Genomic DNA, 12,877 nt, shown 5'->3' on the forward strand with positions numbered 1-12,877 from the left:
CTCTTCAACCCCCAAGTCCACCGTTAATTAACAAACATATTTTTCTGCATAGCTAATTCGGCCCTTGATTTTGTATAGCTCTTCGTCATTTCCAGTCGGTAACCATTCTTAGACAATTTTTTATACAATTTTTTTAAGACAACTAATAGGACAATTTTTTTCCCTCTACAAAAATAAATCTATAAATACACATTCATACCAAACCAATTTTCGCACCCAAACTATACTTCTATACCAAAATCCTTCTAAATTACATTATTTCTTACAAATTTTTTGAAGTGTCTAATATTACAAAATCATAAAATGCTGGGTGCCGAAGAAAGTAGTTCTTATCGTGACGGTTGCTCACTTGCTCTAATTGTTATTGAAATCTACCATTTGGCATACTAGCAAAGCAAATTGTAATACTAGTAGATATAATCAGAAGAGAAAAGTGATGCATGTCTAAAATAGGAGAGTGGTTTCTAAAATAAAAAGTCATGGTCAGCTTGGTCATATTATTTCCCAAAATGAAAGATTACCTCTTCCGACTCTCTTGCCAGGTTACTTTTTTGCTTTCTTGTCGATATTTAATGGGGTAGGAGAATTTGTAGAATGAAAAATTAAGAGGATATTTAATTTCTCTTTGTCAAATGGATGAAAATTTTTATACAACGACCATGATTATTGGTTTTATAGCTGTAACTATATTTATAATGATAATTGTTATTATTCTTATATCTATCTTTTAGTTTACAATAAAATTGCTTCCAGAGTGCATCCAACAACTTGATTAGGTAATGCGCTATTTTTTCCGGCGACTACAAGGGACCCGCTGAACGTCTAACTGTCTAAGGGTCCGAGGTTTTGAGCTTAATATAACAGTATATAATATTATTTAGCCATGAACAATCACTAAAATGGTTAATGAAATTTATGAAGAAGAACTAGAAAACCGCTTTCCCAAGAGCTATTGATAAGATTTCATTAAAAAAAAAAGAACTAAACCATTAGGAAACTATATAACTAGTTAAAGTTATTAGTAAACCAAAAAACCAGTCCAATTTACACATTAAATTTTAAGAGGATAAAAACCCATAAAACATTGTTGCCGCCGTAAAAAGAATCATCAAAAATTGCAATCGACAAAAACTCATACTGCAGATATGCACTGTCTCTTTCTCTCTGTCTATCAAATTCTCCATGCCAGGTATATGCCAGTATATTGATAAGTCATAAGAGTCACTGATAAGAAAAATTGAAGACGTAAAGTTATGAGTAGTGTAAAGGTAGTCTAAATGTAACTATCTAAGTACCTACATCCTAACAAAAAGTATAAAAACCTACAAAAAGTAAAATAATTTTTTTATGATTTATTAAAATAAATTTCAGCCTTTACTTTAGTATAAAACTAGGCTTGGAAAATTGATTGATTGAATTGATTTAAAGTTATTTTAATTTTATTTTAGACATAAAAACAAAATTTTTTATTAGTTACATTCAGAATTTTGAACAAGACTCTATTCGTTAATTAAAAGTTGTTTATCAATTACCGGTTATCATCTAGTGTAGATTGTTTACAAAAATGCTTTTTTAACGTAAGAAAAAAGAAGCAGTTTTAAGAATGATCCCCCAATTAGTTGTAAATAGATATCATATTGTATAAGCCATGCCAAATTTCGTTCTTGAGTTTAAAAACAGTTTTCCTTCAAAATAATTAAATAAATGAACTCACTTGAAAATCCATGGCATCCTCGATCCTGTCAATAATTGTGTCCATTGTAGGGCGCTCCTTTGAATTTAAACTTATGCACTGATATGCAAGTTCTTTGAATATATGGAAACAACGGCTATCAACTTGATCTCTTATAACTGGATCAATTAATTTCTCGGGCCCTTCATTATAATAGCGTCGGACAAGGTTTATAAGAAATTGTGGGCTACCATCTACGAAGTTCGTTCGGACATAAGACAGAGTCCCACTTAAGATTTCAAACAATACAAATCCCAATGAGTACACATCCGACTTTTTAGAGAGGATGCCACTTTCCTGGTAAACCGGATCCAGATAGAAGTTAGTACCCGCAGCTTTTGTAAAGAATCGGGTAAGTTGCTGAGTTCCAAGGCCTTCTTTAGACAAGCCAAAATCACAAATTTTAGCTTCCATATTTTCGTCTAATAGTATGTTTCCGCTCTTGACATCTCTGTGTATCACTCGCTTGTTATTCCCGAGACCTGAATGGAGGTAGTCGAGTCCTTTTGCTGCCCCTAAGCAAATCTTGAGGCGTTGTGCCCATGTTAGGCGATTCCTCTTATTCGAGTCCTGAAGAAGACGATCAAGGCTTCCGTTGACAGCGTATTTGGAAACTATAATCATCTCCTTATCTTCTTCACAGTATCCAACAAACGGGATGATGTTTTGATGGTGGAAGCTGGCAATTAACTTAAGCTCACTAAGGAATTCGTTCTTTCCTTGGAGACCTTTCGGATCAAGGCGTTTGATGGCGAATATGCAGTTTTGCCCGTGTTTAGGGAGTTTTCCTTTGTAGACCATACCAAATCCACCATTTCCGATCAGATTTTCAGGATTGAAATCTCTGGTAGCCAAGTTGATCTCCATTAGTGGAATTAGAAAACTTTCTAATTGCTCGCTTTGTGTGGTAATGTTTGAAGGTGCTCCGTGGTTCTGTGAATACAAACACAAACCAAATTTGCTTAGAGATGTCATGACATTTTTGTCGTGTCTAAAATATCATGACAGGAATAGAGTCCTTAACTTATGCCAGGTTTGACAATATAATTAATGAAATTCTCAGCAAATGTCTACCATGTATCCCCTATACCAAATTTATTTTGACTTGAGACAAGTCGAATGTACGTTCCTTTTGACGATCACGATGAATCTAAATATTTAAACTCAGTATACATTTATCATGTTTTTATTTACACCTCTTTCATTGACATAAAGCTTCTAGCTACATCATTTTCTTCTTTAACTTACATTGTAAATACTTATAAACATTTATGATTATGATATTATCTAAATAAGCGTACTGTTTAATAAATGATTTATTTTGAAAGTAGTGGCAAAATGATATAATTCATTTAGGAAACGATAACATGTATATTTGCTATATATATTTCGATAAACTAATTATTTAATAAAATATACACAAATATAAAACAGAAATTACAAAACAAGTTTTGCATTGTGCAAATACTACAAAACTAGAGGGCTTGTTAATGAAGCTTTATAAAATTTTTAAAGTTAGATTTAAATTCGTATATTCGTATTAATGCTATTATACTCCCACATATAAGTTCTGATCTTATTTGGTCACTAATAGCACGTGTATATTAGAGTAGAAAAAGTCTCTAGAATAAGTCTTAGTTGTCCTAGTATTATGGCACTATCTGTTGGTAACTAGGTCTAGTTTCTATATATATATATATATATATATATATATATATATATATATATATATATATATATATATATATATATATATATATATATATATATATATATATATATATACCTGTACTACTTGAGAAAAGTGACATAGTGAAAAATACAAGTAATACAAAAAGCATTCTTCTCTCATTTCTCTTTATGGTATCAGAGCCCTGATCCCTATTTTTTTTTTTTCGAGATGTCTATTCCTCCCACAAATCAGCAACTCTTAGCTGCAGCAACCATCGCCTCCACTAATCTCAACTTCCAGATACCCTCACTTAGTATCAAATTAGATCGTGCCAATTACCCACTATATATGGAGAACAACTATTGTCTCTGCCCTGGAATGTTTTGAGCTTGAATCCTTCATTCTTGCTCCTTCTCCACCGATTGCAACCATTCCAGCCCCACCATCTGATGACGAAACCACTGCTGCTGGTGCCTCTTGTCCAAATCCGGACTATATCACCTGGAAGAAAAAGGATCGATTCGTCCTTCTTTGGCTAAAATCCACTCTCACAGAGCGTGCTCTTGCCTCTGTTGCTCGTTCAACTTCCGCCAATCAGGCATGGCTTACTCTTGAACGCACTTTCCAAGCCCAAACTAGGGCTCAACGCCTGCAATTGACCACTAAATTACAAACAATTACCAAAGGCGCCTCTTCCATGATTGATTATCTTGACCAAAAACGTCAAATTGCAGATTCATTGGCTGAAAACCTAACCCCTGTGTCCGATGATGACCTAATCACCTACATCCTAAATGGGTTGGACTCCTCCTACAGTGCCTTTACCTCAGCTTTCATTATGCATTCTGAATCTAGTTCTGTGGACGATCTCATTGGCCTTCTCTTACAAGAGGAAGCCTGTCAAGAAGCCGATCTTGCCTGTCAAGCTGCTACTCCACTTCCTACCGCCACTACGGTGCCTCAATCGTCCTTTCCCGTTGCAAATCAGGTGTCTCGCACCCAGCAATCCCCTCGTCCTTTTTCCTACTCTGGCTCCTCATCCAACTCTCATCCTAATGAAAATCGGCGACGTCGTCTTCACTGCCAACTATGTAACAAACCAGGCCATGAAGCTATCAACTGCTGGCAACGGGGAAATCAGACAGATTACCCATCCCGAAGGCCCAATCCTCGTGACACACAACGTCAAGCCCACCTCACTACTGGATCAAGCCCATATGCCATCATCGATCCAAATTGGTACTTCGACACAGGAGCCACCGACCACGTCACCCCTGATCTGAACAAACTTCACCTTCAGGAATCCTACACCGGTGCCGACAAGCTGCAAGTCAGGAATGGTACAAACTTTCAAATTTCTCATTCTGGCTCATCTTCACTTTCTTCTTTGCGTTTACCAAAAGTCTTAGTTGTACCTCACTTAACGAAAAACGTTCTTAGTGTTTCTCAATTAACTCGTGATAATAACGTATATATGGAATTTTGGCCTCACTATTGTACTGTTAAGACGTTTCAGGGCAAGCCACTCATTCACAGACACGTTGATCAAGGCTTGTATCGCTTGACTCTCCCTTCCAATAAAGCGTCCTCAACTCTGGCTCTATCCGGTGTGCGCACGTCTTTGACCGGTTGGCACAACCGTCTTGCCCATCCACATGAGTCCATTCTCCGGCGCCTAGTTTCTACCTTCAAGCTTCCCATCTCCGAGAACAAACTACCTGAAGTTTGCCAATCATGCCAATTGGGCAAAAGTCACAAACTTCCGTTTTCTTCCTCACATGTTTCTTGTAATAGACCATTTGATTTAATGTATTCGGATGTTTGGGGGCCCTCTCCTCTATTTTCAATTAATGGCAGTCGATATTTCATTCTTTTTATTGATGATTCAACCAAATTTGTGTGGATATATTTTCTCTCTACAAAATCTCAAGTACTTCAAACTGTCATAAACTTCAGAACTATGATCAAAACCCAGTTTGACTGTGACATTAAAACCTTTCAATCTGATTGGGGTGGTGAATACCGTAATGTATCCGCCTATCTCAACTCGTGTGGTATTCATCATCGCCTCTCCTGTCCCCATACGTCTGAACAAAATGGGGCAGTGGAAAGACGCCATCGAATTATTGTTGAAAAAGGATTATCCCTTCTTGCCCAATCCGCCCTACCTCACGCCTACTGGGAACACGCCTTCAAATCTGCCACTTACCTTCATAATCGCACCATTCATTTTCTCTGAAGGATCTTGGCCGTCTAAATTACTTTCTTGGTGTCCAAATCACCCAGACACCAACTGGAATCACTCTCTCACAACAAAAGTACATTGAAGACCTCCTTCTTAAGACCAAAATGTATGATTCCAAACCTGTCACCACACCTGCTGATCCATCCATCAAACTAGTCCTTAATGGTGATCCCTTTGAAGATCCAAAATTATATCGCCAAATAGTTGGAGCCCTACAATATGCCACCATCACAAGACCTGACATTGCCTTTGCCGTGAATCGTGTCTGTCAGTTTATGCACTCCCCTACACTCCCTCACTGGCAGGCTGTAAAACGCATCTTACGTTATCTATAAAGCACCTCTACTCATTGCTTACACTTCCAATCCCAAACACCAGCCTGCCTCCTTGCCTACTCAGACTCCGGATGGATGTCTGACACAGACGACAGTCGATCTCAATATGGTTTTGCTATTTTTCATGGTACAAATCTTATTAGTTGGACTTCTCGCAAACAGCGAGTTGTTGCTCGATCCAACACTGAGGCGGAATACAGGGCCATTGCATACACCACTGCCGAAATCTTATGGATTCAACAACTTCTACGCGATCTATACATCTCTCTTCCTCAATCTCCACTGCTCTTATGTGACAATGTGGGTGCTACTTTTCTTTGCAAAAATCCAGTCATCAGCACGCGATCGAAGCACATTAACCTTGATTTCCATTTTGTTCGAGAACAAGTTGAATTAGGACAACTTCGTATTTCACAGGTCACATCAGTTGATCAGTTAGCCGATATTTTCACGAAAGCTCTTGGCAAAGATCGCATATCTCTACTCAGAAACAAGCTGCAAGTCCTCCCTGGTCTTGCGCTTGTCGGGGGGGTAATAGCACGTGTATATTAGAGTAGAAAAAGTCTTTAGAATAAGTCTTAGTTGTCCTAGTATTATAGCACTATCTATTGGTAACTAGGTCTAGTTTCTGTGTATATATATATATACCTGTACTACTTGAGAAAAGTGACATAGTGAAAAACACAAGTAATACAAAAAGCATTCTTCTCTCATTTCTCTTTAGTCACTAACCATTATTTTGTGTGTTTTGAATCTCTAAACATCAGATTTTATAAATATAAAATTTATAAATGTTTGAAAATGAGTGATGTTATTTTGATATAGAAGTAATTGCAAAAGCTATATGATATGTTTGAAAGATAAGTGACATTACATTGGTTGGTGGTGAAGGCATGACAACATAATGATTTGGACTATACAAAATAAATGTTAGTGGCCAAATAAAGGAGAATTATATATATATATATATATATATATATATATATATATATATATATATATATATATATATATATATATATATATATATATATAAAGATAACTGTTAAACATCAAAATATCATATTTATCTAAATTTTTTTTAAACACTTTTTATTCTTTTTATACCTTTTAAATCCTTACATTCACCGATTTGCTTATATACCCTCTTCGTAATTTTTTAATTCAACTTCAGATACCCATCTAAAAGAAAGTTGATTAAGTAACTTTTAGAACAAGTAATGTGATTTTTTTGAGATCTTTGCATATAATATTTAACGATTTTGCTAGGGTTTTGGGTGTATTCGAGAAAACTGTAAAGTTTTTAGGGATGAAAGCACCGGATTTAACAGGATGATGGATTTTTAGAAACAATTTGGGAAGAATTGGATTCATTGGACATATATTACATTAGTTTTGATTAGATTTTGGCTTTACCAAAATTCAAGCAAGAGAGCCTAATTTTTACCACCAAAGACTATTTTGAGATGCTTCACAAATCGAGTGAACACTTTTGGGTTTGTTCCAAAAAGTCAAAGAAAAAGGCTTGAGATTTAGCTAGTTAGGTAGCTTAGGTTTTGTTCAAAAATCATACCGGTCAAGAAGGAATTTTGAAGTCGATCAATGAATGTTGGAGAATTTATAAAAGATATGATCGTTCATTACTAAAATTAAATATTAATATTATTATAAAACCTTTAAAAAGTATTGAGTTTTTTTGGTAAATATGATATTTTTAAATTTATAAATGGTAAAAGTGATGTTTATATTTTTGAATAGTTAATACATTATATATGATATTTGATGATTATAAATATATATAGACGAAAAATAAAATGAAACCTATGCTATATAGTGATTTTATAATGTTAGCATTAACCGTTTAAATTAGCCCATTTTTTTTTTCTTTTGACAACATTGAGTAATGAACGCATTTTTATATAACGGGCCCATCTTTAAAATTACTCAAGATTTTTCCCTGTTTCTTATTAAATACTATATCCACAAAAATATTCAAATCAAAATACTTACTTGATTATTTATTGCTTCCTCAATTCTTTTGATGATCCTTCAAGTTCAAGCTGATGCATCGATATGCAATTTTTTTAAACGAATGCAAGGAATGAATATTAATTTGATCTCTGATAATAGGATCAATTAAGATGTCTGGTCCTTCATCATAGTAGCGCCGGACCAAATTTACGAGTGTTTGTGGCTTATTATCACCAATGCTCCTTTTCTCACAAGCCAACATCCCGTTTAACATTTCAAACAACATCACCCCATACGAGTAAATGTCTGATTCTATTTTGACAATGCCACTTTCATTGTAAATGGGATCCAGGTAATATTGGGTACCCTGAACACTACCATAAACTTGTGCCTGATCTTCGGCAAGTACTAATGACAAACCAAAACCGCAAACTCTTGCTTCCAAATTATCATCTAGTAGTATATTTGCACTCTTGATATCTCTGTGAATTACTCTTTTGTCCTCCCCAAGACCTGAGTGAAGGTGGTTGAGTCCTCTTGCTGCCCCAATGCAAATCTTCAGGCGTTGTGCCCATGTTAAGAAACCAATCTTATCTGGATTTTGGAGATAATCAGCAAGCCTTCCATTGATAGCATACTCATATACTAGAATCATTTCATTGTCTTCATCACAAAACCCAATGAAAGGAATGATGTTTGCATGGTTGAAGTCGGACATCATCTTAACCTCATTAAGGAACTCATCCTTCCCAAACGCACCATTGAAATTAAATCGTTTGAAGGCAGCTATGCGACTTTGCCAATGATCTGGGAGTTGTCCTTTGTAGACCACACCAAATGCATCATCTCTGATGTGAGTTTCAGAATTGAAGTCTCCTGTGGCCAGCCTAATCTCTTTTAGTGGAATTAGAAATTGTTGTAGGTTCTGACGTTTGTCGCTTCGCATGGTAATGGTTGAAGCAATGCGGGGGCTCTGTGAATATAAACAGAAATTAGTTTGCTTATAGATTCTACCGTAAAATTAAAGAATGTTAATTATAACAATGCCTAAAAAAATAAAACCCAGTTCTTCACATGATACTATTGATCATGTTCATATTGTTTTTATACCAGCCATCAGAATTTAACTATTTCAAATAAACTCAAGATTAAATACTACATATAATGTCTTTTGAAATAAGTGGTTAAACTTATAGCTTAGCTTGACAATAGTAAAAAAAAATCCTTTTACTTTTGTTCCTACTCATAAAAAAAATGATATGTGGAATCCACTAATATTTTTTATTGATATATATTCTCTTGGTTTTTGACAATTGTTTTGATTTACTAAGTAAAAAGACGAGTAAGAAGAAAAAAATTGAAAGATATTTGATTTCTTTAAAAAGAAGGGAGAATTTCATATATGTCCTTATTAAACATCAAAATATTATATTTACCAAATTTAATTTCTAAATATCAAATTTACCCTTTATAAAATTTCAAAATACCATATTTACCCTTTATAAAATTTGAAAATATAATATATGTCCTTTTTAAATATCAAAATATCATATATGTCATTCTTAAATATCAAAATATCATATATGTACTTTTTAAACATCAAAATATCATTGGTAATATCTAAACTATCCTCCATCTACAATATAATAATAATCAACAAAAACTAAACAATCAAAATATAAATTCTATAGAAAGGGTTGAAGATGAATCTTTTTGACTGTCAAGAGGCCGACATTTCAACAATTTAGAAGTTCACATTCCATTATCATAGACGTAAGGCTAATATGTTTAAATTCCTTAATTATTATAATAATTCTAAGGTTTAAAAATGATTATAAAATATTAAAAACATTGTAAAGAAGGATTTGGGCAAATATGGTATTTTGAAAGTTTATGAAAAATAAATATGATATTGAGAAATTAAGATGGACAAATATGATATTTTGAAGTTTAATAGGGGCAAATATGAAATTCTCCCAAAAAACAAGTCCCATTAAACAAAGACATACTGCTGAAAGAAAGTTTTCAACAAAAAGGACCTACGTTTATTCAATTTCGTCTTGTATTTATTTCCAGTGCAAGGATACACGTCGTATGACAAATAAAGGGAAAAAATAATGAATTTATTATGAGGTTTTATCGATGATAGTGTTCATTAATTCTTGCATATAAAACTAGATTTCCTTCAAAAAAAATATAAATTAAATTGCAAGACTTACTTGAATATCTAGTGCATCCTGAATCCTCCTGATGATCATGTTCATCGTAGGGCGATCGTTGGAATTCCAACTAAGACACTGATACGCAATTTCCTTAAACACATTGAAAGATCGAGTATTAATTTGAACTCGTATATTAGGATCATTTAAGCGATCTAGTCCGTCATCGTAGTATCGTCGGACCAAATTTATGAGTATTTGTGGCTCATCATCATCAATACTCCTTCCCTGACACGCCAACATCCCACTCAACATCTCAAATAGTACCACCCCAAATGAGTAGACGTCTGAATTTGTCTCCACGATGCCACTCTCATTGTAAACGGGGTCCAAGTAATATTCGGTACCCACAACATTTTCATAGACTTGTGGCTTATTTTGGTGGACTAATAATGACAAATGAAAACCACAAACTTTGGCATCCAGATTGTCATCTAACAATATATTCGCACTTGTTACATCCCTGTGAATTACTCGACTATCCTCACCAAGACCTGAGTGAAGATACTTGAGTGCTTTTGCTGCGCCCAAGCAAATCTTAAGTCGCTGCATCCATGTTATGCAACTGATCTTAATAGGGTCTCGGAGATGATGATTAAGGCTTCCATTTGTAGCGTATTCAGAAACAATAATCATCTCATTTTCTTCATCGCAGTAGCCTATGAAACGGATGATGTTTTCATGGTTGAAGCTGGATATCATCTTAATCTCATTACGGAACTCTTCCTCTCCAAATCCTCCAGTACCATGATAGCGTTTGAATGCAGCATTGCGATTTTGCCAATGCTGAGAGAGTTGTCCTCCATACATCTTACCAAATTCACCTTTTCCAATCAGATTTACATAACTGAAGTTATGGGTGGCAAAGCTTATCTCCTGCAGTGGAATCAGAAAACTTTCTGGGTTTTGATATTGGTGGCTTTGAATGGTAATTGCTGAAGCAGCTTCGTGGATCTGTAAATATAAACAAAAAAAAAAAAAAAAATTCTGTTACATATTGTTCTTTTTATAAGTCTAAAGAAATTAGATATGCCGTCGTATGAATTATAATCCCACCACTTCACATGCTACAATATCTTGTCTATTACATATTGTTCTTTTTGAAGAGCAAATCATCTATAATTTTTACTTTTTAGCAAGACGTAATATATAGATGCCAGAACCCATCCTTTGTAAAGCTATTGCTCAGATCGTACACCCCTTAATTAAGATTTGTTTTTCACCCTAAAACTCTATTTAACTAATGGATATGAAATTTCTTGAACCAAATGGTTAGGCTAGCTGAATAGAAAATCAGAGAATAATTAAGCTAAAATGGAGCTAAGATTTTAGAGAAGAACACGATCTTAGATATTCATTTGCGGCAATAACTTTTCGTGTTGTGCGGTTTATGTTAGTTTTTTTGTTTTCATTCTTTGAAACTAGATTTCACTAAATACTTATTGTTTTAACTATTGCCTGTGAAGCAAGATTTCATTCAAAATATTGAATATAAAGACTTACATGAAAATACAGTGCTATCTCAATCGACTCGATGATCTGGTTTACTGTAGGGCGATCCTTCAAATTCCAACTAATGCACTTGTATGCAATTTCTTCAAACTTATGAAAAGAACGAGCATCCATTTGAGTTAACATATACGGATCAATTAAGTTTTCCATCCCCTCATCATGGAAGCGTCGGACCAAGTTCATCAATGGTTGTGGGTCATCATCGCCGATGCTCTTTAGGTGATATGCCATCATCCCAGTCAGCAGTTCAAACAGCACCACACCAAATGAGTAAACGTCTGATTCTTTGCTTATCATGCTGCTTTCATAGTATACGGGGTCGATGTAGAAGTTGGTACCCGCAACTCTTGTATACATTTGTGAATGTTGCTGAATATCTGTGGGGACTGTTCTTGACAAACCAAAATCACAAAGTTTTGCTTCCAGATTTTCGTCTAATAATATGCTTGAGCTCTTCATGTTTCTATGTATTACTCTGTTGGAATCCCCAAGACCTGAGTGAAGATAATGGAGTCCTCTTGCTGCCCCTATACAAATCTTCAGTCGCTGTGCCCATGAAAGGCGACACCTGTTTTCCGGATTTTGGAGATGATCATCAAGGCTTCGATTCACTGCATAGTCATAGACTACAATCATCTCATTGCCTTCATCACAGTAACCGACGAAGCGGATGATGTTCTGATGGTGGAAACTGGAAATCATCCTAACCTCATTAAGGAACTCACGATGTCCTTGATAACCATGTGGATCAAGACGTTTGACGGCCACAGAGTGGTATTGCCAAAGCTCGGAGAGTTGTCCTTTGTAGACCTTTCCAAACCCACCATTTCCAATCAGAGTTTCTGCACCGAAGTTTTGAGTTGCAAGGATAATCTCCTCCAGTGGAATATGATAGCGTTCTAGTTGAATCCTTGAGGAAGACATTGTTTTCTTATATTAATTGGTGGCTTTGTATGGCTGAGTATGTGAAATATTAAACACAACTGAGTTGGCTTAGAGAATTTATAGCTTTTTAATTACCTATATAGGCATTTGGGTGATGTAAAAAAAAATATCATAGACAGTTGACCTGAATTAAGTCTTGTGAAAAATAAAAATAAATCCCCATACCTAACAGATTCACACGTTATGGGTTGTCTATTCTCTTTAATAAAACTTAAAATACATGCAATAATGGTGCTTAGATCTCCC

General features: G+C 34.9%; 1 protein-coding gene across 1 annotated transcript; it reads right to left on the minus strand.

The window, feature by feature from the left end:
- Positions 1–579: 579 nt before the first annotated feature.
- Positions 580–12,675, minus strand: LOC111898262 (uncharacterized). The gene is made up of 5 exons (XM_023894191.3): positions 11,678–12,675; positions 10,175–11,128; positions 7,995–8,928; positions 1,715–2,665; positions 580–1,224 (listed from the first exon to the last, which is right to left on the minus strand). The coding sequence occupies exons 1-3, from the start codon at positions 12,608–12,610 to the stop codon at positions 8,014–8,016; spliced, it is 2,802 nt and encodes a 933-aa protein (XP_023749959.1). The 5' UTR covers positions 12,611–12,675; the 3' UTR covers positions 580–1,224; positions 1,715–2,665; positions 7,995–8,013.
- Positions 12,676–12,877: the final 202 nt, after the last annotated feature.

This window comes from Lactuca sativa, chromosome 1 (genome assembly GCF_002870075.4).
Source record: "Lactuca sativa cultivar Salinas chromosome 1, Lsat_Salinas_v11, whole genome shotgun sequence".
Classification (NCBI taxonomy): domain Eukaryota; kingdom Viridiplantae; phylum Streptophyta; class Magnoliopsida; order Asterales; family Asteraceae; genus Lactuca; species Lactuca sativa.

Excerpts from the sequence above, each read along its gene's own strand:
- LOC111898262 (XM_023894191.3), bottom strand. The coding sequence starts at position 12,610 with ATGTCTTCCTCAAGGATTCAACTAGAACGCTATCATATTCCACTGGAG. Across the intron at positions 11,129-11,677 it reads AGATAGCACTGTATTTTCAT|ATCCACGAAGCTGCTTCAGC; the intron begins GTAAGTCTTTAT and ends TTATATTTACAG. Across the intron at positions 8,929-10,174 it reads AGGATGCACTAGATATTCAA|AGCCCCCGCATTGCTTCAAC; the intron begins GTAAGTCTTGCA and ends TTATATTCACAG.